The sequence below is a fragment of the Melospiza georgiana genome, chromosome 7 (assembly GCF_028018845.1).
Source record: "Melospiza georgiana isolate bMelGeo1 chromosome 7, bMelGeo1.pri, whole genome shotgun sequence".
In the NCBI taxonomy this organism is placed as follows: domain Eukaryota; kingdom Metazoa; phylum Chordata; class Aves; order Passeriformes; family Passerellidae; genus Melospiza; species Melospiza georgiana.
Genome location: NC_080436.1, coordinates 25,199,490 through 25,225,323, shown reverse-complemented (window position 1 = coordinate 25,225,323; position 25,834 = coordinate 25,199,490). Strand labels below are relative to the sequence as shown.

General features: G+C 58.9%; 3 protein-coding genes across 4 annotated transcripts; 1 reads left to right on the top strand and 2 right to left on the bottom strand.

Annotated features, from left to right (window-relative positions):
* Positions 1 to 105: 105 nt before the first annotated feature.
* Positions 106 to 10,193, bottom strand: ATG9A (autophagy related 9A). Its single transcript, XM_058027518.1, has 14 exons — positions 10,054 to 10,193; positions 9,793 to 9,835; positions 8,404 to 8,469; positions 7,954 to 8,115; positions 7,710 to 7,851; positions 6,049 to 6,797; positions 5,597 to 5,750; positions 5,196 to 5,375; positions 4,167 to 4,412; positions 3,656 to 3,876; positions 3,125 to 3,242; positions 2,731 to 2,953; positions 2,467 to 2,609; positions 106 to 2,360 (listed from the first exon to the last, which is right to left on the bottom strand). The coding sequence occupies exons 1-14, from the start codon at positions 10,154 to 10,156 to the stop codon at positions 2,355 to 2,357; spliced, it is 2,556 nt and encodes an 851-aa protein (XP_057883501.1). The 5' UTR covers positions 10,157 to 10,193; the 3' UTR covers positions 106 to 2,354.
* Positions 10,194 to 10,494: 301 nt separating this feature from the next.
* On the top strand, positions 10,495 to 25,323 carry STK16 (serine/threonine kinase 16). 2 transcript variants are annotated; one of them, XM_058027521.1, is made up of 20 exons: positions 10,495 to 10,720; positions 11,012 to 11,121; positions 11,511 to 11,613; positions 12,012 to 12,196; positions 12,471 to 12,586; positions 12,701 to 12,854; positions 13,049 to 13,271; positions 13,448 to 13,549; positions 13,737 to 13,883; positions 13,975 to 14,073; positions 14,413 to 14,677; positions 15,170 to 15,281; positions 15,388 to 15,555; positions 15,663 to 15,733; positions 23,655 to 23,874; positions 23,947 to 24,080; positions 24,155 to 24,275; positions 24,350 to 24,445; positions 24,516 to 24,637; positions 24,724 to 25,323. In XM_058027521.1, exons 1-20 carry the CDS (start codon positions 10,600 to 10,602, stop codon positions 24,860 to 24,862), a joined length of 2,808 nt encoding a protein of 935 aa, XP_057883504.1. In that variant the 5' UTR covers positions 10,495 to 10,599; the 3' UTR covers positions 24,863 to 25,323. The 2 variants fall into 2 exon arrangements, with proteins under 2 accessions (XP_057883504.1, XP_057883503.1); XM_058027520.1 differs by lacking the exons at positions 10,495 to 10,720; positions 11,012 to 11,121; positions 11,511 to 11,613; ... (9 more) ...; positions 15,388 to 15,555; positions 15,663 to 15,733 and adding an exon at positions 22,943 to 23,044.
* On the bottom strand, positions 17,111 to 22,840 carry GLB1L (galactosidase beta 1 like). Its single transcript, XM_058027519.1, has 16 exons — positions 22,297 to 22,840; positions 21,706 to 21,878; positions 21,243 to 21,393; positions 20,933 to 20,993; positions 20,579 to 20,673; positions 20,023 to 20,203; positions 19,884 to 19,942; positions 19,636 to 19,757; positions 19,296 to 19,336; positions 18,931 to 19,049; positions 18,743 to 18,817; positions 18,575 to 18,664; positions 18,332 to 18,445; positions 17,946 to 18,077; positions 17,422 to 17,637; positions 17,111 to 17,345 (listed from the first exon to the last, which is right to left on the bottom strand). Exons 1-16 carry the CDS (start codon positions 22,348 to 22,350, stop codon positions 17,127 to 17,129), a joined length of 1,902 nt encoding a protein of 633 aa, XP_057883502.1. The 5' UTR covers positions 22,351 to 22,840; the 3' UTR covers positions 17,111 to 17,126.
* Positions 25,324 to 25,834: the final 511 nt, after the last annotated feature.

Here is a 25,834-nt window from a genome sequence, read left to right as displayed (position 1 = left end):
CCGGAGCAGGCGGCTGGCTCCTCCCAGCCTTCTGCTGCCAGCGCAAGGCAGGCGCAGGTGGGCTGCACGTACCACAGAGCGAAGGGAGACTCGGACACAGGCAGGGATGATACACCCCATCTTTATTAGACGGCTATACAGCTGTACAGCGAGGGCACGGGGGTTTGATACTGCACTCCCCAGGGACCTCCGTGCCCGCACATCTCAGGAGGAGATGAGGAAGAGCGGCTCGCCATGCACATGGGACACTGACGACACAAGCAAAACATGCGGCAAAGACTTGGGCCTGCTATGCCTGGCCTCTCCCTCCTGCCAGCCCAGGGCAAGATCCAGAGTTTCCCCCTGCCCCAGGGCACTGCTTCCAGCCGTTCAGCTGTACAGACCAGCAGCAACTCCATTAAGAAGCCCAGACACAGTGTCCCATAGGCCCAGAGAGGGGAGGCAGCAGCCTGGGCACCAAGAGAAGCCACTGGAAAATCTGGGTTCCTAGGAGATTTGCTTTCTGCTTTCTTTCACCAAGCCATGACAGTCCCAAGCTGAAGCTGCTATGGAGTGGTTGCAGCCACTTCTCCATGGAAGGACCCCAGCAGCCCCCAGGTCCACAGAGCCCTGACCCCAGCACTGAAGAGCTGATCCCCATCCTGAGCTCTGCTTTAGAACACTCTGTTTGATCTCATACAGACCCCAGAGCAGTTGTAGCTCCAGCCCTGCCCAGCCCTCCCCATGGCAATAAGGAGCCTGCTGCCCCTGTGCAAGCCCCCTGGCCTGCTCATGGCTACCCAGGTGCAGAAGCACCGGCAGCAGGTGGCTTAGAACTGTCCCAGGCTCAAAGGGCAGAGGGCAATAACCCTGGCACGAGAAAAGGGATGGCCCTGGACTCCAGAAACAGCAGAGGAGGATGTGCAGTGCTCGCAGAGCGCATGACAAAAACAAGCAGCCCCTGCCAGAGGCAAGGGGAATGGAAAGGAAGTCGTGGGCAGGAGTTAGCTGGGATGCAATTCCCCAGAAGCTGCAAAGAGAAAAGAGGGAAACCAGGAGGATGGTGGGAAGGTCTTGTCTGAGGCTATATTGCACAGCTAGGATCCTGATTCCCCACCACCATCCCAAGTCTGGGCTGAGGCATGCCTCTCCTTTCTGGGTTCAGGATGCCCCTCCTTGCTCTGCCAGGCATGAGACAGCTGCATGCTCTCCAAAGCAGCTGAAACCATGTTGTAAGCAAAAAGAAGGTTTCAGGAGGAAAGGAGGAGCTGGGAACCTCTGGGCAAGATTTGAGATGAACCAAACCCTTTGCCGGGGAAGAAGAAAGACCCAGTTCCACAGGAACAGCTGCATCAGGGCAGAACCAATACAACAGCACCTGGGCATGGGGAAAAAGGTCTGGTCTTTTTTGTGCCTGGGGAAAAGGAACCAACACACAGAGCACAAGCCCTTCATGGTGGGCTCTGAGTGGGCTGTGAGCACTCCCAGAAGATGCCAGGCTGCTCCACACTGGGGTCTCTTTGGCACTGCAGGAGAGCCCACTAGTAGCCCACATCCCATAGGTGCCATACGTGGGAGGACGCTGCTGCCCTGGCACGGAGGCATCACTCCAATGACCCTTTCTTGCATGCAGGGAATGGGCCAGCTGTCATGAGTCAGGGAAGAGCTGCAGCATTCTGGATTGAATCAGAGCTCTTCCCACCAGCTCTATATCTCACCTGTACTCATACCAGCAGCAGCCACCAGGGCCCATCCCTCTGCAGGGTGCAGGGACAGAGGGCTGGGTGACTGCCCCACTGTTGTCCTGCTCTGGGCTGAGAGGCACAACACTGGTCCTCTCTGGGAGGACTAACATGATCCTAGGCACCTTCTCAGGGCTGCAGGCAGGGCAGTGTGGTGCTACAGGCTGAGCTCCCTCAGACCACCCTCAACAACTCCTGCCCTCATTTTGACGGCAGGTCCCAGCTTCGGGCATACATCTGGATGGAGCTGATGCCATCTCCCATCCCTTTGAAGAGCAGCTCCTGCTGCCACCTCCAAAGCAGTCCACCAGCAGCTCCTCACTGCTAGTCCCGTCACATCAGTTTCCACAGGCTCTGCAGAGATCCTCCGACACGGACGACACAGATGTGAACACAGACACAGCTATGTACTCACACACGCATTCACCCCACAAGTCAGAGTGGCATTGACTTGACACATGGCTAGACACAAGGTGCCACAGCAAAGACGCTGGCCTGGCAAGTTTTGTCTCTTCAGCAATTGATGGCAACAAAATATCCACTCAGTACAGGAGAAGAATCAAGCCCATGCCACATCCTGCTGTCCAGGTGGCTCCCAATCTGCAAGCCCCATGAGATCCCCAGTCTACCAGGCTATACCTGCAAGATAGAGAGACAATGTGGCACCGACTGGGACCAGCTGCCGGCACCCCAGCCTGGCATCAGAGTACACCTTGCCCCTCTCAGCCACAGCCATCCCCCTCACCTTGTGAATCTGTGGCGGAAGCTCATCCTCCGAGCTCTCCTCTGGCACAGGCTCTGGGTGCCTCGCTGACTGCCCGTCCTCGGCCCAGCCTCCCAGAGGAAGGCGAGAGAAATGTGATGGGGCTCTGTGCACTGTGCCTGGGTCTGCAAGAGAGGCAAGAAATTAGATCAGCTGCCTGGGGGACTGCCAGTGTCTAGCCAGTCCATAAAGGACATGGGTTACAGAGCTCTGACCCAGACTCAGACCTCTGCCCTGGCTCCGTACCTGTGATGCCACCGTATCGGCGCTGGAAGCCCGTCTGCAGCGTGGCTGTCTCCTCGGCAGGCTGCCGTGGTGAGGAGAAGGGGTAGCTGGCAGAGCGGGGAATGGGCACGGGGCCGCCCCGCTGAGTGTCCAGCTCTTCGTGGGCACTCTCCCCACTCTCGTCACTCTCCCGGCGGTGCCAAGTGTGCCGCTCGGGCTCCAGCTGGGCATGCTGCTTGTGCAACTGCAAACCAAAACACAGTGACTCAGCTGCGTGGGAGAAACCAGATGCCCAAACACACCCTCTCCACAGCGCTGCATGCACACTGGTTTTCTGGTCACAATGGACAGGGCAGCCCAGTCCTGCCTGCCTTGCTCCAGGCCCCTCAGGCCAGCCCAGCTCTGGGTTGCTCACCTCGTGCATGTAGAGTGCATGAAGACTCATCTCAGTGGAGGCATACTCCGACAGGATCATGCTCTGCAGTTGACCCTCCCAGGCGCTGCTCCCCGAGCTCACGGTCCTTGCATCAGCACTGCCACAGAACACACCAGTAGTGTTTCCTGCCCAGGTGCCCCCACAATGTCCAGCCCCTCTCCACTCTAATGTCATGCTCACAGAGATCTGCTCCTGAACTGGGTATGAGGAGGCCCCTCTGCAGCATCTCCCAAAATACACAAGCCCTGCTATGGCACTGCCTCTTCCTTACATGGGGGTCTCTCACCATTGTAGTACCTACAGGAGAGCAATAGGACCCTGACACTATCCTTTGGGGCCAGCCTTAGCACCTGGCACCAGCACCCACACCTGAGTCTAACTCTGCTTGTGAATGTCCCTTGCTGTCCAGACTCCAGAGATAAATGCCACCGTGCATCTAGGACAAAGGATGGCATTTGGGCAAAGGGTAAAGGAATGTCCAAGGTTGTCCTTCTCCAGCCAGCAGCTTACCCAGAGGCTGTCATGGCACTGGCACCACGAGGCTGGGCTCCCTCTCCTTCCCTTCCCGATGCCTGGAAGCCACTGGAAGGCTGCTGGGCAGACTGGAGCGGGGAGAAGGAACGCAGAGCCGAGGCCACTTCTGAGAGATGGCGGGAAGCCTGTCCGTCCCGGCTCATGTGGAAGCCCAGGGCTGAGGAGCCTGCTATCACATTGGCAATCAGGCTGTGAGGCTGCAGAGTTCAAAGAGAAAGTGTCACTGTTCTGTGAAGAGCTGGAGGACTGATCTCACCAGACACACAGAGCTGGGCTATCCAGGCCCTTATCCCATCTCACAGGGCTCTAGGACAGCCTGTTACCTTCTCTAGAAACCCAGAAGTGTCCCAGATAGTGCTGATCTACCACATTTTCATCCCCAGATTCATCCCAGGCAAGGGAAAAATTACCCAGAGGGCCTGACGATGAATTTCCCAGCATGTAGCAAGCACCCCAAGAACAACCCACACGCCCTGAGCCTGGGCACCTCTGACTCTGACTGCAGGGACTGGATGGAGCTGAAGAGGGCGTTTTCAGGGAGCACAGCCTGCTGAGCCAGGGCCACGCTGCTGTCCCGGTGCACCCGCTCCTTCAGGAAGCCGATGAAGGCTGTGCTCTCGCGGGGTGGCTGCCACTTGGGGTTGGTGATGGCAAAGTGCATGAGGGATAGCTCTGTCTTGCCATCCTCTGCCTGCTGGTAAATGGAGGCCTCCGTCTTTCCTGCTGACATCCACTGTGGACAAGAGACAGGTAATGAGAGACAGGATCTGCTTTGCAACCCTGCCACCAACCCTGCCAGCCCTGGGAATGCTGCAATCAGTCTGGGCAAAGCATGCAACACCCAGCCCATGCAAGGCCATGGCACCCTATGTAGCAGATGCCACACCAGAAGTCCCCATGCTCATTCAGCCATCTCAGGAGAAGAAGCTACAAACACAGTTTGTTCCAACTCCATCTCAGAACATGAATTCCTGCAAGGGAACTGGGGAACTGGGAACAGTCACACAGACAGGAACAATTAGAGTCAACAAATAACTCTTCTTAAAAGTTTCCTGTCACAATGAGTTCACTTCCTTCCTAGTTGATGAGTGTGTCCCTAGGAAGTCTTTCCCTAGGCAAGTAATCTAAATTCCAAGGCACACAAAACAGATGGACCCCTTTTCCCTCCATCATAGATTTTTCATAATGGAAAATGCTTCCTATTTCCTCTAGACTGCTTCTGTCCTGAGTACAAGCAGGAGAGAAGTGGCCACACTTTCTAAATGTCCACATTTCACTCTCCTGAGGACACAGAACCCTTGGCTGTGAAAACAGGCAATGATATCAAAGACATGACAGAGCCTGATTCCCAAAGCATCTGGTCAATAATCACAGCTGGGCCACAAGAGCCTTCTGGAGCTAGAGACCTGTGGTGCCAAGAGGTGGGTGGCTGGGCTGTGGGCTGCCAGGAGTGGTGAGTTCGAGCCTCTCATGGGTCTAAAGGAGCAGACATGCTGGTGGGCAGCACAGGACCTACCGCAGGGTGGCCGTGCTGGCGCACATCCATCTGGGCAAAGGAGCAGGTGTCACCCACACCCACCACCTCCACGGTGAAGTTACGGAAGAAGTCAACAATGTCCAAGGACTTGGGCCGCAGGCAGATGATGAGGATCAAAGGGGTAATGATGGGACTCAGGAGCTCTTCCAGGATGAAGACCTAAGCACAGAAATGATAGGTTCAACACACAAACTTGAGGGTCAAAAATCCCACAATCCCAAAACACCCCAGAGGTAGCCCTCCATCTTCTGGGACAGGGTATGTCTGAGGATGCTGCCTTGTTCTTCTCTAAGCCCAGGAGCTGTTGAGCTCTCCAGCACCTTCTCCATCCTGTGATGGATGGGGGGGAGTCCCCAGCCCCACAGTTAAGCCAAGCTCACCGCTTTGTACTGGAAGAGCTGGGCAAACTCGTCCCTGGTCTCGTAGCGGTGGGCGTTGCCCTGCCAGTGGTCAGGCATGTAGTGGATGTGTGCCAGGATAACTCGCAGCAGCTGCTCTGGGCAGAAGACCAGGTGCTGGTCAGGGATGAAAGACCTGCATGACAGGACAGGGAAATATCACAGCATTACACCTCAGTTCCTGGAGTTGTCATCTTGGGAGGGCAGGGTGACTGGCCCACATCACAGCTCCACCTGTAGCCTTCCGACCAGACCAGCCCCTCACACCATACAACCACTGCAGCCAGGATCACTACCTCTCCCCAGCCATGCCCCTCATCCCCACAGATTCACATCCACTTGCAAACAAAGAGCATGTCTACACGGATTGCTGCCAGCCCCACTGCTCCCTACAGCACTGCCAGGAGCACGGGGGCAGCACAGACCCACCTCACCTGCACACGGTGATGCCCACCCCGAGCAGGGTGACCGTGGTCAGGACGTGCTCGACCGCAAGCACGTCCTCATCATAGATGGTGAGAGCGATGAGCACAGCCAGGATGGAGCCAGCAAAGAAGGCCACGTTCTTGGCCACGATGGTGAGAAGCGGGGAGATAAAGCAGTTCATGTACTTGGAAGCTGGCTTGTACCCCTTGCTGAGGCGCGAGTGCAGTTCGTGATCCAGCTCATTGAAGTGACGCAGGTAACAGCGGCCATAGAGAGACCAGCAGCGGGCGCCCAGGCTGCCCGGCTCCCGCTTCAGGATCTCCGTGTAGCTGAAGAAAGCATAGAGGATCTGCCAGATGAGGATGAGGGGGCAGAGGAGGAAGTTAGCAATGCCAATCCAGAGGATGCGCGTGCTGAGCTTCTCAGCCAGCTCCAGGCGGTTCCCGGCCCGCTTGTATTCAGCCTTCAGGCTCCACTCGTTCTCAAAGAGGGAGCCGGGGCCCCAGAAGAAGATGAGCTCAAAGTTGTACTTGAGCCCGCGCGTGTAGAAGACGGTGTCTCCCAGCAGGGGCAGGCGGAAGCGGATGGGCAGCAGTGACTTGTTCACCATGGCCACCATGTAGTTCTTGAAGCGGAGGATGCGGTGATAGATGTCCAGCTCGGTCAGCTCCTTCTTGTGGATGCAGATCTGGTGCTCCTTCTGGATCTGCACAATGCGGGCCTGCACCTCCTGCCAGGTGTAGTAGGGCAGGGTGGACTGGAAGGTGGACAAGCAGCAAGGTTAGGAGCAAGAAGTATCCAGGGACAAAAGCCAGGTCCCAGCACACACCCTGGGGTGCTGACAGAGTGCATTCAACACCAGGGCGTGAGGCACCTTCTGGCACCACTTCAGCCTGCAGCAGGCAAACCCCACACCTTGCCTTGGTGCCCTTTACTCCCTAGATTAGCACAGATGACTGTTTCCCAGCCACGCACGCACCACCTTCCTTGGAGGCATAAACACAGGTCCAGGCCTCCGTGGTTCCTCCCAGAGCTGCCATCTGGAGTCAGCAGGGAGAAACAAACACGGAAGGGACTTAAGCAGTGTCCCAGAGGGAGCCCATGGAAAAACTGGGGACAGTCCAAGCCTTTCAGCTCACCCCACCTTTCTCAAGATACTTTCTCCCTCCAAAGGATGCACACACGCCTTTTCATGTTGTTCATCAGAGCGAGGACTCTGGAGCAGGCTGTCTATGCAAGCCTCCAACCCTATCTGTGACACACTGATCTGCTGTGTGACCTTCACAACTAAGTAGCTCCAAGCCTCCTAAATAAACAAGGAAGGTGAGGTTTTTCACATCCCAGGGAGGTACGAGGATATCCTCGCTTATGCTGTCTCTGTGGAAGGCACCACAGAAAAGGCCACCACTGAAGAATACACATATTGGGTGGCATATGGCAGAGGCACGCGCCAGCAGGCAGAGAGGCAGACTGAGCACAGAGAGGGTAACACGGAACAAAGTGGCTGCTGGAGGAGAGGCTGAAAGGAGATCATGTGGCCATGGAGCAGAGGGAAGAGTGCTCAGTCTGACTGAGAAGAGGAGAGGCATGAAGGCAAGTTGCAACCGCCAGCAAATGCCTCCCATGGCCCTCGGCAGCCCTGCATGCCGCCCCTGGCTCAGCGACTTACCATGGGGATCTTCAGGGCATTGATGTAGAAAGAGTGAATCTCCCAGTAGCAGCAGATATTGTAGATAAATTTGACGAGTCGGTGGATCCAGAAAACCCCAGCTATCACCAGGATGCAGATGAGGAAGCTGTTTGCCTGGATTCTGCAACAAGAAGAGGCAAGTAGTGGGACACAGGCCCAGACAGGAGCCCTGAGTACATGGGAAAACAAGAGCAGTGGCTAACATGCCCTCCACTGCCCCTACCTTGCACTGCAGACATTTGGAGGCAGGAAGGCATCTGGCAGAGTCACCTTAATGGGCTCAGTGGGATGCTGACTGTGATTTAATGCTTTATTGGCAAAGAGGATGTCATAATCAACACAGCTGATAAGAAAAGTGGTGAATGCCACCACAAAGATGAACTGCCTGTGAAAAAAGAGAAGTGTTGTAAGGGAATCGCCCTTCTGCTCCACCACAAAACGTGAAGCAGCAGGGTCATATGCCACGGAGATGCAATCCCACAGCCCTGGCAGCAGGAACACCCACAGACAGCAGGTCCTCAAAGTGAAATGCAGGTCTGGGGCATGCAAAACCCTGATGAAGGGGAGACAGGACAATTCTGAAAGGAGCCCTTCCACCTACACATCTGCAAGTGCTTGGCAAATGCCAGTGGCTGTTCCCCAGCAGCCACAACAGAGGGGAACCTGCACTTACATGAGCTCAAAGATCTCTCCAATCAGCATGCAAGTGAAGCCATTCTTCTGATGCAGGTTATAGACGTGGAAGCCACAGTCAAGGAAAACAGCATGGAGACTCCTTTCTGATGAAGGATGAAGAGGCTTCTGTCCCACTGGTTTCCACAGCTCCTCAGCCAAGCCTCCCTTCACCACCAAGAAAAAAATCTCTCCCACCCCTACTCATCAGCAAGTTGGTTCCCCAGTGCAGGAAAACAAGGCAAACACACTCTGCCCAGGTAAAGCACAGCTGGGGTAGAGGGACTTGGCTTCGTTCATGCTCCTTCCTTCCTGCACTCAACACCCATAGCGGGGGTCTGCTCAGCACAGAGCAGAAACTCAGCCTGCACTCAGGCTGCACAGCAGTGGGCAGGGCAGGGCAGGACAAGACAGGGACAGACAAAATGCATGTAGTGGCACCTGGCACCTGCTCCTGCCCCCAGCAATGTGGTCAGCATAACTAACACCATTTCATAAGGCAAGCAGCCCTGCTGTGTCACTAAGGGTGTCACCTATTAGTGGGTCACCCTTTGCCCAGTTATCAGGCACTGAAGGTCCTGTGAACCAAGTAGATAAATCAAGCAGGTTTCTGCTTTCCCTCCCCATGGGCCTCAAGATTCCTTGGCACCAGGCTGATTACTCTCTTCCGTGCTGTCCTTGAAGGTCCCAGGCATCTGGCCAACCCAAGAGAGGTGATGACCCCATCACAGAAGAGGGAAGTATTAACAGCACCCAGAGCACTATCCACAAAATCAAGGAGTTACAAATCCTGAGTGGGAACTTGTATCACAGCTGCTGGTGGACAGTGAGACCCGGGATCCCTCAGCAGCCAGGCATACCCCCACTGTCATCTGCTTCCAATGAGGACCAGGTGAATGACTCAAATTCTTTTATGTGATTTTTGAGTCTTCATTATGATCATTATATTGATACAGCAAATCATATATTAAGATATGTCCAGATCTGTAAAGAGCCTAGCTGATTAGAAACCACAAACTAAGAGATACTAGAGAATTCTGTTCTGTGCTACTTATAAAATTGTACTACACTGATTCTGCCTACAGAAATCCTGTACTACCCTGATTGTAAATGCCACGCTAGCAATAAAATTCTGTTAAGAATATAACACATTAGCTGTAACAACAGTATCATCCTCACGTTCCCAAGAATTCCTAGAAGCACGTGTACGACCCAGTGTCAAGTGACAGCGTCCCAAGGCACGGGGGGTTCTGTCAGCCCCTCGGGAGCTGTGTACTGTCCTACAGGGATGGCTGACACAAAGTTACACAAAGCTCCATGTTTTCCCTGTACTTAGAGCCGGGACGAGGGGGATACATCCCGCCTGACCCTCGCCCTGCAAAAGGATATGCGAGAGAAGAACAGGTCGAGGTTCTCGATGTGATGCCACGGAGCTGAAGGAAGAAGCAGCACAGGGTGAGGGGTTCTGAGCACACCCACCCCTGGTGCTGCCACCAGCACAACCTACCCCCTCCCCGCTGCCCCTGGCGCCCCACACCGGCCCCGCAGCCGCCGCCGCGGCTCCCCTCGGTGTCCTGCCTCTCCCCCGCGCCCCCGGCCTCTTCCGCACCCCGCCGCCGGCCAGGCCCCAACCCCCGGTGCCGTCGCTCACACTTGGCGCCCTCGGGGACGTGGACGAGCAGGTCGCCGCCGCCGGGGGGAGACTCGGTGGAGGAGCTCTCCAGGCGCTGGTACTGCGTCTCGAAGTGGGCCATGGCGGGGCCCCGCGCCGCCGCCGCCGCCGCCACCGGCGCGGCCCGGCCCGGCCCGGCCCGGCGCGGCCCGCTCGGCCCCGCCCGCGACTGGCGGGCACGGCGCCCAATGGCGAGCGGGGGGTGGGACGCGGGAGGCCAATGGGCGCGCGGGATGTGACGAGGGGCGCTTCCGGGCCCGGCGGCGGTGGCCGCGCGTGAGCGGCGGGGCGGGCACGGGGGACCGGCCCCGGGAGTGACGGGGGTACGGGGATGCGGCGGTGACAGGGCTGCGGCGGCTCGGGGAAGGGGGATCGCGCACGGACCCCGGGCGCGGTGCGGGATTATCCCGAACACAGAACTCGGACCGGGGCAGAGCGGTGGGGCCGGTGTCGGGGCGGTCGCTGGCGGGTGGTTCCCGACGGGCCCGTTCCTCAGACGCTGTCCCGTGCCTGAAAGCAGTAGCCATGCCGGAGAGCTGGTCGGTGTTTGAGGCCGCCCAGGACCCTGAACTGCTGCGCGGGCTGAGCCTGGTCACCGGAGCTGCTGCGGATGCGGGTGCTGCCCCGCCGGCTCCTGCGAGCCACGGTGCGTGGGGCTCCCCGGGAACGGCGGGAGGGAGGTTATCTCACTAAGCTCGTGTCCGCCACAGATTTGTGTTCTGTCCCCAACTCAGCTTGGGTGATCACCCCTGAGCTTGGCCATGGGAGCTACCTGCTGCGTGGGTGGGTGGGCGGGTAAATGGGTTTTCTTCCGGTGACACCCCAAGGTCCCCGAAGCTCCTTCTACCATATGTTTCTTTGGGTTGGCTGAGGAGGGACAGAGGACTCTCCACTCCTTGCGGGGCTGCTTGTGCACAGCCCTCCCTCGTTTTTCCAGAGAAACCTGCAGCAGCCAGCTGTGAGGAGAAGCCCCATGGTGTCACCGAGGTGCCAGAGAGAATGTGCTGCTTGACCTGCGGGCAGGTGTTTGGGAGCCGGGAGGAGCAGGTGAGCCGGGCTGAGCAGTGTGAGGTGGGACTGGGGCTGGCATGACTGGTGGGATCCTGCTGTGGAAGCTCAGCCCCAGCATGGTGCAGCCAAGTGCTGGCTGTTTGCCCACTGCTCGCGACCTATTGGAATCTGGCACTCAAACCTTGTATGTTATCAGTTAAAGGTATCATTTACTAGAAATAAAGGAAAAGTGCAGCACAGGCCTGTACTTGTCCAGGTTAATTGTTTCATGGGTAACTCCTTAATATAGTGTGACTTTCCAGTCAGGACTGCTGAAGGAGCCCACCATCAGTTTAGTCCTTGGGGTCTGTCACCTCATGCCCTTTGGTGGTGATGGCTTTCATGGACCACCAGGATGCTGCCAGCTCATGCTTTTTGCTCCACAGACTGAGCACTACCGTCTTGACTGGCACCGCTTCAACCTGAAGCAGCGACTCCTGGGGCGCCGGACACTGCCTGAGGAAGTGTTTGAGGAGAAAACCCGCACAGGTGAGAAGCTGGATTGTCTGCATTGGAACCCAGGGGCTGTCAGCAACAACACTGGGGTTCCTCTGTACAGGGATGAAGCCTTCTGCTAGTGCAGGGTTCCTTTATTATGTCCCTGTGGGGTCTTCTCAGGGTCCAGCACTACTCCTGAGCCGTTAGGATTTGTTATAGGCAGAAGGGGATGTTTTAACTGAGCCCCTGCCTAACCATGTCTGGGGATCCAGAGCTCCACACTCCTATATCCCCAGGTCACAGCCTGTTTGTGATATATAGGGTTATTTGACAGAACATTTCTGGGGTTGTGGACACTCTGCAAGTGTGCTTGAAGTCACCTAGAGAGTTTTGGGGAGGCTGTTCGATAATCTTTGTTTTATTTCACTGCATCTTTCTTTTCCTCACAGGTGATGTGTCCAGCATCTCAGGATCTGACTCGGATAGCTCTGATGTGAGCAGCGAGTCAGAGTTGCTGCCCTCTGTCAGTGACACTGGCCAGAGCCCCCAGATTCCCCGCTCCCACAAAGTGCTGCTCCGCAATGCCAAGGGCCAGCTCATCTCCACCTACCGCTGTGTGCTGCTCACTGGGAAGGCAAGTCACAGCCCAGCTGTTTGGGAGAGGCAGTCCAGATAGGGTGGTGACACTTGGATGTAGGTGTCTTTCTGACATCTCTACCTGCTGTGGTAGGAAGGGTGGACTCTGGTGCCAGGTCAGAGCCCCAGACTTGTTGGTGGCTGTTATTTGGCTCTGGAGTGCTTCCAGAAACCTGCTTCTGGTGCTAGCACAGAGGCTGGTCTCTGTCCTGGGGACAGCAGGAGGTAAGGAGGTAATGCCATGGGTACTAGCAAGGGTGTCTGTGTATCAGGGTGACATTGAGGAGCCGCTGGAGCTGACAGCATCACTGCAGAGCCTCAGTGCAAGCACGTGCTGGGTTGTGCTGATGATGGGTGGTGGGCACTTCGCAGGAGCAGTGTTCCGGGGGTGAGTACGGGGCACAGCGGGACTGTCCCTCTGGGCACAGGCAGCTGGAGCTGCTCTTGCATGTTAATGCCACGCACACTAAGCTCTGTGGCTCACGCCTGCCCCTCTCCACAGCCTGCAGGTGCAGGAGCACAAGACCTTCCACCGGTACACGGTGCGAGCGCGGCGGGGCACAGCGCAGAGCCTTCGGGACGCCCAGACCCCGGGCTCAGCCCCCAGATCCGCTGGGGCCTCCCTGCGCCGCTACAACGAGGCTGCTCTGCTCAAGGTGAGGGTGCACTTGGCAGGGAGTGCTCCTGCTGCCTCTGCCACGCTGCTGCTGGAGGGCATGGTGGGGCGGTGGGCTCTGGAAAAAGGGCAGGGCCTGACTGAGGCTACTGTCTTCTGGATTTATCCCTGCTCCAGAGCTATGTTTGCCCCATACAGTGTGCTCAGCATCCCATAAAGCTCCTTTCTCCCCAGGATATTCAGGACCTCCTGGCAGCCTGGGCACAGCACCTGAGTGAAGCTCAGCGCATCTTCCTCCGGGCCCCTCATCACAACCGTGCGCTGCTCTTTGGAGGCAGGAACCCTCCCCTCACCCGAGGGGACCCTCGCATCTGCCACATCCCCCTCAGCACCCGCAGGGCCACCCTGCGGGAGGTGCTGCGAGTCCACGCCGCGCTGGCCAGCCTGCAGGTATACGGTGAGTTGGGCCAGCCCTCATACCTGTGGGTCACGGCAGGTGGGGTGACGTGGTCCCTCGTGCATTAGGGGACACCACCCTGTGGGGTGGAGGTGCTAGCTCTTCAGCCCTCAGACCCTGGAGACACGGGGTGCTCCCTGTCCCCAGGCAATGACGGGAGCACCCTTGCTGCCCAGGGAAGGACACGCCACTGGAGGAGATCACTGGGTCCCCCAGGAAGGTCTGGCAGAAGAGGCAGCAGAAGGCAGAGGTGGATCCCCCGCAGGAGGACGCAACTGGTGAGTTGAACCATGGAGGGAGACGTGACTCTGAGCAAGCAGGAGGGGTCTGATGTTATGGCATGGGCCAGATTTGCAGCTTCGGAGTGTGGCTGGACAGGAGAAAGACTGGGTGTTCTTGGCTTAGAGCCCTGAGTGATTAATTCTGAGTGTGGAGCCTTAGCCCCAGTCTTATCACCCCCCTCAGCCCCAGAGGAGGAGGAGGAAGAAAGCCCTGCAGGGGAACTGGAGACTGTGGAAGAGACACTGGGGACCTTGCACCTCCGGGAGTTTGAAGTGATGCCCAAGCGAAACCGCAAGAGGAGGAAGAAGAGGGACAAGAAGGTGGAGAAAGGTGAGGGGAAGAACTGGCAGAGGCAGTGTAGGAAGGCATGGCTGGGATGCAGACTGACTCTGACCCTCTTCCTCACATGTTGCCTGTGCAGGGCCTTGTGCTAAAGAGACCGATGGGCAGCCTGGCTTGGAGGATGTGACAGAGCTGCAGGGGGAGGCTGAGGCTGGGCTGCTTCCCTGGAGCAATGGAGGTAAGTGATGTTTGGAGCTGTGCTGGCTGGATGCCCGCCCCATTTACTGCTGGCTTTTCAGTGGGGTGAAGAGCACATTGTCATGCAGATACCCAGAACAGCTGGGTCTGGGAAGTCTTTAGTGCAGTCACTTGCCTTCGAGTGAGCTGTGTGTTTGGAGCCAAGGGCGGCAGGCAGCACCTGGTTAAGCCAGGTGTGCTGGGGGGATTGGAGTGGGTCTTGCTTTAGGAGGAGGCTTGGTTGCTGACAACAGTGCCTAGCAATACCATAGCACATGGCACCAAAGTGCTGCTCTGCCCAGTATGCCCATGGGACTCCCCTCCTGTTCTTTCCTCACAGGAGACCCTCAGACCCAGCTCTGTGATGCTCTGTTCACTGCCTGCAAGACAGGGGATGTGCAGACACTGCGGCACCTCCTGGGAGTGCCAGAGAATGGGGGCCTGCCAGAGCACAGTGAGGATGGGCAGACTCTGGATATGGCCCGCTCCCTGCTGAACCAGCCCGTGGACGAGCAGGGCTGCACCCTGCTTCACGTAGCAGCTCAGGCTGGCAGGGCTGAGGCTGTGTGTCTGCTGCTGGAGGCAGGAGCGGACCCTGCCCTCAGGTATGGCTGCAGGGCACCCAGTGGTTCACAACCTCAGCTGTGGGAGTCCACTGACTCACTCCTGTCTCAGCCACAATAAACTGGTGCCACTCTTGTCCTGGGACAGCCAGTATTGGTCTCTGTGACCCGGGACATCGGGGTTTTTATGGGAGGGATGGGAGGGCTAGGAGCTGAACCACCCTTCTCTCTGCCTGCCTGGTCTGGCATGGTAGCAGGTGGGCAGTGCCTCAAAGTGCACCCAGGTTTATTGGTGGCCTGTTTCAAAGGCCAGGATGAGACAAAAGCCCCATGCAGGGGCTTTGAGAGGTTAAGAAAGACTTGGAGGACTTGGAGGATTCTTGTACAGGAATAAGGAACTTCCCCCTCCTTGGCTGTGATACTGTGGCCTGCGGTACACACCGCTCATCTCTTGGGGGTCTCTGGGCTCCCAGCCCAGCAGGATGCAGACAGTAGGATGGCAGTGTGAGCGAGATGGTCTCCCTTGTCTCACAGGGACAGGCAGGAGAGGACCCCATACTGCAGCTCTGCTGACAGACAGACCCGCAATGCCTTCCGCAAGTTCATGGTGGCCCATCCCGACAAGTACGACTACAGCCGTGCCAAGGTGGGTGCTGCCCGCTGCCCTCACCCACAGGGGAGCCCCAGAGCAAAGCTCTCCCTTCCCACTCGTGCATTGCCCCAGCTCAGTGGGAGATGCTGCCTGCCCTCAGGTGCCAGGGCCCCTGACACAGGAGATGGAGGCCAAGAAGCTGGAGAAGAAGCGGGCACAGAAAGCCCAGCGGAAGCAACGGGAGCAAGCACAGCGGAAGGAGCAGCAGCGCCAGGAGCAGGAGCAGGAAAGGAAGCAGTGGTTTGCAGCCCTGTCTGACAGGGAGAAGGTGAGGATTGGGAAGGGGATCCAGCCCAGAGAGGGCAGTGCTGATGTGGTGGGCTCTGGGCACAGCAGCTCCCAGGGCTGCAGGGCTGAGCTGTCTCTGCTCCCCAGAGGGCACTGGCTGCTGAGAGGAGGTTGGCTGCACAGCTGCAGGACGCCAGCACGACTCCTCATAACATCAGGTAACCATCCCAGCAGCATGGTCTGAAGACAAATCCTCCCATGTCAGTACAGCTGTTTCCTGCCTTTCTTGCTCCAGTTCTCATTTCCAGTCCAAAGCTATTCCTGACCACCCAATTCCCAGTAGTGCTTGTGTAAAAGTTTCCTCCCTCTCTTGCCCTGCTCCCCTGAAATATTTTGCTAAGGATGACTTGGTCCACTTGCAGCCAGATCTGCAGCAAGCCAACGCCCCAGCCACTCCTGTGTCCCTGGCTACTTTCCTCTGCCACCCCACCAGGTTTGTTGGCAGCCAGCATTCCTTATGCTTACCTGGGCAGGGGCTTTACAACCTTTATAGGGCCAAGCCTCTGAATGTTCATTCTGCCTCAAAGTACCTCACATCACGCTCTGACAGACCATGTTCCCCAGCGAGCATGTCCTGGCCAGGCCACTGGGCGAGCACATCAGCCCTTTGGGACCAGAGGAGCTCCAGCTCCCTCAGGCTGCTGGTGTTTGTGTCACAGTCCAGGCAGGGAACCCTTTCCTCTACTAACTCTTTTGCAAGTGTCCCCTCTGCTCAGGGCCAGCTCTGCTCTTTCCTGCAGCCGTTGCTGGCAGTGTGGAGAGTCCCTGTTGGGACGGATCCCCTTCCACTACCTCGACTTCTCCTTCTGCTCCACGGCCTGCCTGCAAACGCACCGCCGGGCCCAGGCTGGCCACACCTAACACTGGAGGCTGCTGCCACCTGCCAAGGACCACTGTGGTGGGGACGTGGCTGAGCACTGGCTGTGCAGCAAGGGAGAGCCTGTGCAGCAGCGATGGTCAGAGGTACTGAGCTGGCCATGTCACTCCCTGGGCATGAATATCACTCTGGGTGGTGAATCTGGCACAGTTAATAACTGAGAGGTCTCCATGAGCTAGTGTGAGGGGCTGGGACTGTTTGGTGGCCTGGCTTCAGCCAGGGGTCCTGCTGCCAGCTTTTCTCATGGCTACCTCACAGGTTGCTATCTGTAGGTGTAAGGACAGATCCTGACACATACAGACCCTGCAGCCCTGAGCTACCTCCAAGCATGCCTGTGGACACCACCAAGGCTGTGCTTCTGCCTCTCCTGGCTGCCGTCAGCATCTCAGCCATCATGTTAGCAGCTACTTCCTCTGCCTACATTGTCAATAAAGAGGTGCCTTGACCCCCTGGCCATGGGGGAATCAGCATGGTCACTGGAACTATTTGGGATGAGTGTGGCATTGACATGCAAATCAAACTCAGTCCTGGGTCCCTTAGTCATTATCACAGGCCCTGCCTGTCCCCTAAGGTCTGTGCCAGGACCTGTGCCACTTCCCTTAGCCCCTGTGCTTCATCAGCCCCCTGCCATCTCCCCAGCCCCAGTGAGAGGCAAGGCCAGTGCCCAGCAGTGTTTACTCCGTGGCCGTGGTGCTGCAGCCAAGTGTCCTGTTGTAAAGGGGTCGGTCAAGGAAGCGCAGGAGGGGCGAGGGAGGTGCCCCTTCCAGCTCCAGCACTGTGATGTTGTTGGGGTGGTCAGCGTGCAGCACAGAGCCAGGCACAAACAGGGTCTGCTGGGGCCCACGACAGCTCCAGTACCGGCCCAGGTTGAAGCCATTTATCCACAGCAGTCCCTGGAAGATGATGGAGATGGGACTGAGCTGGGTCCTGGTCCACTCTTACCCCTTTCCCAGTCATGCACTGCCTTACCTTGCTCCAACCTGGGAACTTCACAAAGGTGTCCCAGGCAATGCCAGGTGTCTCAAAGGTCCCAGTGTAGAAGGCTGGCCCCACTCGGCCCCTACTGCTTGATTTTGGCAGAGCAGTGTGGGGCCAGCCCTGTTGGACTGCGGTGTCTATCGCCAGGGGATAGATCAGCCAGTTGCTGAGAGGCCTGGAGTTCAGTGAGAGGTTTCCCAGCAAGCCCTGAGATGGAACAGGAGGGGAAATGAAGCAGCAGTATCTGCCAGGACACTCGGGGCAGCCCTGGCAGCAGTGAAGGTGGGATGGGATCCCCTCTAAGGAGCAAAGGGCTCTGGCAGCTGTAGCAGCCTAAGGGGAGAGGGGTGCTGGTCTCTGAGGCCTGTCCTGGCAGGTTTGAGATGAACCAGGGAGCAGGACTGGGATTAGCCCCACCAAGGCTGGACTCTGTCTCAGGTGGCAGTAGAGAGGGTGTTTGGTCACATGGGTTGCCAGGCCATCCCCTCTGGAGCCTCAGGGCGCTCTCCCCTTACCTTGAAGTCACTGGTGTTGGCCCCGAAGCTGATCCTGCCCATGTTCTCCACGAGGATGTCCAGGCTGTCCCCTGCCCTGCCCGTTACATGCAGTGTGGTCTGCCCGTCCCGCTCCAGCGTTCCCTGGTACTCCTAAAGCCACAAAGCCACTGCTGCTGGCCCATGTTTGGATCACACCACCCCCAACACTGCCAGCAGGCACACAGCACCCTGCTGCCAGAGCCAGGGCTGCTCTCTGCCCCCAAAGGAGGCAAATTTGGGCCCAAGAGCCACCCTGCAAAGGCTCAGTATGGCTTTTGTCACCCTGGCTGTCCCCAAGACCTGTGCCCACTGACAGAGCCCTCTGGAGCACTGTCCCAGAGACTGGTGTGCTCCCATAGCCTCACCTTCTGCAGCATCACATAGCCACGGTCACAGATGCTGTGGGGAGGAGCACCCAGCGTGGCTGGGTCTGGGACATCCCAGGGCAGCTGTGTGTGGTACACCACAAAGCCATGGACCTGCAGGACACAGTGCAGTGGCACAGGAAGGGAAATGGAGCTGGAAGTGAGTTCTGATCCTCTGCCCCAGAGCCAGGGCCAGGCAGACAAGAGCATCTCAAGTGTCTACCACTACACCCAGCCTCTCACCTGCTTCAGGGCCTCAAAGGTGAGAGGGAACTGGCTCTGGATGGGCCCAGAGGGGCACAGCACATCGAAGACATCCAGGAGGTCAGCATACTGCAGAGAGAGGGATGGGTGCTGGGCAGGTGAGCAGTGCCATGCTGGGGCAGTACGGCCGTCAGGATGGGCACTCACCTTGCGCAGGGCCACCCAGCCATAGGCATACTTGGGGGTGGCAGGTGGCATCGGGCCCGCTGGCAGGGGCTGGAACTGAACAGCAGACTGTCAGCTGCCCCATGGCAAGCAGGGAGCTGTCCCCTGCCCTGCTGCTACACAGGCAGCAGTGCCCAGAACTGTCCCCTTACTCCTGCCAGGTTTGTTACCTTGCTGATGACCGTGCGAATGGCAAACAGCTTCTCAGTGGGGTCTCCTGCCTCCGACAGGGGGGCGTCATAGTCATAGCTGGTGGTCACTGGTTTGTACTGGCCCTTGTAGTCAGCACCTGGCCAAGGAAGGGGCTCTGGCTGCAGTGCAATGTGAGGAGGCATGGCCCAGAACTGTAAGCTCCTGCGTAGGCACGAAAGGAGTCCCCAGGAGAAGACAAGCTTGGGTTCAAGGGCCTTTGACTATGTGTCAACCTGCCCCATGGGACAGAACAAGAGCCTGAAGCAGGTTTCTCAGGGATGGCCAATGAAAGCCCCCAGCCCTGCAGTGTGCCCCTCCCTCCCCAGAGCAAGGCTCTACTCACCGCTCCAGTAGGCAAAATTTGTCCCTCCATGGAACATGTACCTGTGATACACCCAGAGAGCCTGGTCAGCAACCCCACAGACCCAGCAGGGGCTCACCAGGCCTGGTCAGCAACCCCACAGACCCAGCAGGGGCTCACCAGGCCTGGTCAGCAACCCCACAGACCCAGCAGGGGCTCACCAGGCCTGGTCAGCAACCCCACAGACCCAGCAGGGGCTTACCAGGCACTGCCCCTTCCCCTCAGCACCCACAGTCCCTGCTGGCCTGATCCCAGTGGCATGAAGGCAAGAGGTGATGCCCACTGCCCTGGTGGCTGTGCCCTCTGCCAGCTGACTACTTGCATGTTGATGCTGGCTCCCAGCTGCAGCATGTCCTCCAGCCCCCGGGCCACCCACGCTGCGCTGGTGCTGGCATGTGCCTCACCCCAGTAGTCCAGCCAACCTGTGTAGTACTCAGAGTTTACCTGGGGGACAAAGACACTGTCACCTGCAGCCTGGGCCAGCGCCCCTCCCTGCCTCACTGCCTGGCGCCCCTGCCTCCCCAAAGCCGTCGAGGGTCATTCCCCCCACATCACCCATGCCAAGCTCACCAGGGGCCCCCTCGGTTCCACGCGGCGCTGGGCACCAAATGCCTCCGTCACATTGGATCCTGTGGAGGTGCAGACGGGGGGGTTTGAGCAGGACAGAGGAGGGACCCCCATCCTCCCTCTCCTCCTCCCCCCAGGATACCTGGCCCAAAGTCGACGGTGGCGTAGAGCCCCTGCAGGGTGCCGCAGCGCAGCTCCTGCGCTCCCGTGCTGTCGGTGGTGAAGAGCAGCACCTCACTGCCCAGCAGTGCCCGGAAGGAGCCCAGCAGGTGCCGCAGGTATCCATGGTCACAGGCGTAGTAGCTCCCATATTCATTTTCCACCTGTGAGCAGGGCAGGGACTGGCATGCAGTATGCATGTGGCAGAGCTGCAGACAGGTCCCCCTGCCCAGTAGGATGAGCACCAACCTCCCCTCTTTCCTCTGGACATCATCAGATGTCCTGACAACCCCCAAGGGGGTCCTGAGCATAACCTTCCAGTCCCACCATGAGCTCCAGCTCTGTCAGTGTCCCTCAAACCATATCTGTGGTACCTCAGATTCCCAGCCCTTGGATTTAAATCTAGGTCCAGAAGTTGTGAGGGATTTATCTGAGCTTTGCTGGGTAAGGTCATTGTGTAGGGGATACCGGTGGCTTTTTGGGGCACATCCAAAGACAACCCAGAGCAGGGCACGGGGCTGGGCCTCACAGCACCTTACCTGCACACTGATGATGTTCCCTCCCTGGTGGTACAGGCGTGGCTTGATCTTGGGCAGCAAAACATGGAGCCAGGAGTCCACAGCTGCCAGGTAGGCTGGAGGGACAGAGGCAGGGCAGGGGCTGGCTGCAGCATCCACCTGCAGCCAAGCCTGGCAGGAGGAAGACACTGCAGATGGGGCAGGGTTAAGTGAGATAGGGAAATGGAGATGGAGCACAAGCTATGGGGTTCTCAGAGGATGGAGAAGATGATGGGAAAGACCACAGAGGCAGAGCTGGTAGGTGTGTGGAGACAATGCCAAGACTGCCATCAGGCTGTAAGGACAGCGTGGCCAGAGCCCTGTGCTGAGCCTCACCAGGGTTGCAAGTACGCAGGGTGATGTCTGGTTTCCACAGCAGCCAGGCAGGCAAGCCACCCTGGAGAAACACACACAGCAGAGAGGGAGGCAGAGAAACTGCTCAGCAGCCTGGCCCTGCACACTGCTGAACTCAGCCAGTGCAATGCTAATGCTTGGCACCAGCACGGCCTGTGGCCTTCGGGGCAGCAGGCTGGGCACAGCGGGCATGGCACTGGAGTCAGCATGACAGCCAGAAGGGCCAACCCTGCTGTGCCCTTTCCAGACCCCTCCTGTCACCCCTCTGTGCCAGGCTGGGGCCAGGGCTCACCATCTCCCACTCTGCACAGATGTAGGGCCCTGGCCGCAGGATCACCAGAAGTCCCAGCTCAGCTGTCAGGTCCAGGAAGGCTTCCACATCCCGGTTCCCAGTGAAGTCATAAACTCCTGGCAGTGTCTCATGGTAGTTCCAGGGGACATAGCTGGAGAGGAGAGATCAGCATGCAGGAGCTAAGGACACCCCAGCATGACAGGGAACCATCCCACCAGCTGGTCCCTCTGCTTCTGGGAGCTGCCCTGCAGCCTGAGCTGAGTATGGCAACTTGGGCTGGATTGGAACTAGCCCACATTCATGCTTGTGTCTGGCAGGGGTGGTCTGGGGGTTCACAGCCAAATGCAAATGTTGGTGCTTGCTCCCTGTGGTCAGACAACACCCTTGTCTCTGTTCCTAGTGACCCCAGAAAGGCCATGGTGGCTATGGGGGGTGCACTATCAGGGCTGTGGCCATGGCTTACACCTGCACAGCGCTGAGCCCGCTCATGTACATCTTGAGCAGCCGGTCCCTCCAGGCAGGGCGCGGGACGCGGGCATAGTGGATGCTGCCCGAGATGTAGCGGAAAGGGGCACCGTCCTTGAGGAAGCAGTTGTGCTCGTAATCCAGCTGGAAGGAGCGTGCTGAAGGGGAGGCCTGCAGGAAAAGGGAAGAGCTGGAGGCTTGCAGAACCTCCCCGAGCCCAGCCGCCCCTCCTGTGCTTCCCGGGACAGGCACTGACGGGGCTGGTTCTTGGAGGTGCCCTCTCCCGAAGTGGGTGCCAAACTGTGCTGCGAGAGCAGGAGGGAGGAGCTGAGCGTCCCGCTAATCAAACGCCCCGGCTGGGCTGGTGGCATTTGTGGGGACGGTGCTGCTGGGGTGGGTGCTGCGAAGGCAGGGAAGGAGCTGGGAATGCAAGCTGGGATACTGTGGCAGGACATGGGCAGCTGCAGGAGGGAGCTACAGCATGACGAGCAGGGAGACGATCGGGACGGCAATTCGGGAGGCGGCCCACCCGCTCCCTCACAGCACAGTCCCGTGCGCTTCGCCCAGACTCTCCACCCTGTTCGCTGACCTGCGTGTGCAGGAGCCCCGCTGCCAGCAGCAGGCCCAGGGCCGGCAGTGCCATCCTCGCCGGGGGCTCAGCGGGCCCGCGATGGGGACGAGGTTGGACGTGGCTCCACCATCACATGACCCAGGAAGGATCTCGGCCAGCGCTTCCTTCTCCCGGTCCCAAGTGCGGGCAGCTGGAACAGCTGGGGCGGGACCACGGGAAAGGGATGGGCGGCTCCGACCCTCCAGGTCTGGCCAGCCCCGCTAAGCCCACCCCAGCAGGGAATGCAGCTCCGGCCGGCGGGCACACCGCTGGTGCCCAGTGGGGTGCGGAGTGACAAGCAAAGTGAGGGGACAAGGAGCCTTGTAAAAGCGTCACCAGCAGGCAGAAGCCTTCCATTGAACTCAGTCCGCTTGTTCCATCAGAGCGGTGGTGATGGAAACTGAGGGCTGCTGCTGCCGGGTGAGGGGAAGGGAACCGTCCCCAGGCCGAGGGCTAGAGCTGGTGACAGAGCTAGTGACAGGGGTGCCGGGCGGTGCTGCAGGACAGGACGAGCCCGCCGCAAGGCGGAGGGCCGGCAGCCCGGGCCGTCGGGGCGGAGGCGGTGCGGCCCCGCCCGCCGGGTGACGCGGCGGTGACGGGCGGTGACGCGCGGCGGCCCCGGGCGATGACGCGGCCGGGCGATGGGGCAGACGCTGTGCGTCTGCTCCCGGGGCACCGTCAGCCTGGGGGGAGCGCGGTACCTCCTGCTCCACCGCCTGGCAGAGGGGTGCGCGGCCGGCTGGGGCGCGGGGGGCTCGGGCGGGGGTCCCCGAGCTCCGGGAGGGATGCTCGGGCAAGGGGGGGCCGAGGGCGTGCTCGGGCGTGGGGGGGGATGCTTGGGCGCGCTTGTGCATGGGAGGTGATTTGGCATTGGGGCGATGCTCAGGCATGGGAGGTGATTGTGCATGAGGACCTGCTTGGGCATGGGGTGATACTCAGGCACGGGATGCTCGGGCAGGGTGGGGAGATGCCTGAGCTCAGGTCACCTTGGGGCTTGGGGTAGTACTTGGGCTTGGTGAAGGATGATGCTTCAGCACTGGGGTGCTTATGCATGACAAATTATTCTCCTGCTGAGTGACAGGGAGGGGTTGGTCATTCTTAGAAGTGGGTGTTTGGAGCCGTGGGAGTAGGGATGTTTGAGCCAGTGGGGTTTTTCAAACAGAGAGGGGATGCTTTGGGTTCCTCACAGGTGCCTGCAAGATGGGGAGATGTGCACACCTGGGGAATTCATGCTGCCCTTTGTCCCCCTCCCCTGGGTGCTTGTAGATGAGACTGGGCACAGGGCCCCAGCATGGATGTCACAGCCCCCAACCCACGCTGTTCTTGACTCCTTGCAGGGGTTTCAGCTATGTGGACCTGGTGGAGGGGCTGCGGGACGGGCGGTTCTACGCCCTGAAGCGCATCCTGTGTCACGACAAGGAGGACCGCCAGGCCGCCCTGCACGAGGTGGAGATGCACGGCCTCTTCGACCACCCCAACATCCTGCGCCTGGTGGCCCACTGCATGGTGGAGAAGGGCACCAAGCACGAAGCCTGGCTTCTCCTGCCCTATGTGCAGGTGAGGAGGGCTTTCCTGGCTGCCCCACCACCCCTGAAGCAGCGGTGGTGACCAGCTGCTTGTGTTTGCCAGGGCGGAACCCTCTGGAGAGAGGTGGAAGCACTGCGAGAGAAAGGCAGCTTCATGCCAGAGCAGCGGATCCTCCTCATCCTCCATGGGATCTGCCGTGGGCTGCAGGCCATCCACAGCAAGGGCTATGCACACAGGTGAGGGGTGGCAGCACTGGCTGGGGGGACTGGCAGGGGCCCCGGTGGGCACTCAGTGATGTCCATCCCCACAGGGACCTCAAGCCCACCAATGTGCTGCTGGATGAGGATGACCAGCCTGTGCTGATGGACCTGGGCTCCATGAACCAAGCTCGCATCGAAGTCAACAGCTCTCGGGAGGCCATGGCTGTGCAGGTGGGTGCCCTGGGACGTCACCCCATGAGCCTGTCCCTGCTCCAGTCCCTTCATCCCCATCCTCCCCTTTGCAGGACTGGGCTGCCCAGCGCTGCACCATCTCTTACCGTGCCCCCGAGCTCTTCACAGTGCCGAGCCAGTGTGTGATAGACGAGCGTACGGATATCTGGGTAAGGATCCAGCCCTCTGGCCTCCCCCATCCCACTGCTGCAGCGCTGCACTGACACCACCTCGCTCCAGTCCTTAGGCTGTGTGCTGTACTGCATGATGTTTGGAGAGGGCCCCTATGATGCCATCTTCCAGAAGGGTGACAGTGTGGCTCTGGCGGTTCAGAACCCCCTCACGTTGCCCTCCACGACCAGGTGAGGGGCTGGGGAGGGTGACCCCGTTCCTGGGTGGCCCCCTGTCCTGTGCACCACATGGGTCCTCCCCCTGCTCTTTCTTGCAGATACTCGGCTGCCTTGCAACGCCTGCTCTTCTCTATGATGACAGTGAATCCCCAGGAGAGACCCAGCATAAATGAAATCATCCACCAGCTGGAGGGGCTGCAGCCAGCACCAGCAGGGCAGGACACCACACAGATCTGAGCCCATCCCCTTCCAGTGATGACACATCCTGAGGCTGAGCCAGGGGAAAAGCAGCTGCCCTAATCCCTGCTGCTCTGCAGACCTGTTGCACAGGGGATTGATGCCCTGGGGGAGAGCTGCCGGAGGTGTGTTGGATTTGGAGTGTTCTGTGCCCTGGATGTTGCTGCCTGGGCCTTGGTCTGTGCCCTTGAGCTGTGGACATGTGATCTGCTGCTAAACATGGGTCCCTTGCCAACTGCTGCCTTCCCTGGGGGTGGCAGAAGAGGATGTTGTGGGACCCCTCCTGGGGATGGAGCCGCTGTCCTGCAGCTCTGTGCCCCAGGAAGGTTGCTGCTGCCCGGAGCAGAGCTGCGGGCCGGACCCCGGTGCTGTGCTGGAGGGAGGCAGAGGGAGTGCCCACCCTGCCATTGCTCCTGGCACCGATGTTGCCTTGTGTTTGAAGTAAAGTATGTTCTTGCAGAGCTGTGGCTGTGTCCCTGTCTGCAGGGAGGGGTTCTGCCGGGGCATGGGAAGAGCAGGCCTGTCTGGGTTAGGCAGCCAAGCGTTGCTGGAGGCGAAGGGCAGCGGAGGCCAGCCGGGGCAGCATAGCCAGAGCATTAGCAGTAAGCAGGGAAAGTTAATCCCTGGCCCCAGAATGCTCCTATTGGGAGCTAACACAACTGCAGCTGGAGCCAGACACTGCTGTTCAGAGCCTCCAGAGCTGGGCACTGCGGGACAGGGATCAGCACAGGCAGGCAGGCAGCGGCACGGGTACAGGCAGAACTCTGCTGCCCATGAAGAGGGAGGGAGATGCCCAGACTGGGAAGCTGCCGGACCTTGGGAGGCAGGAGCAGCAGCTCTGCTCTGGTGGGGGTATGAAGAGCATGGGGACAGCACAACCACCCCAACACTGAGAACATCCCCAGCCCAGGGGGGAGCCTTGGCTAGAGGGGCTCATTGGGGCTCCAGCAGGTGGGCTACCCACAGAGAGGG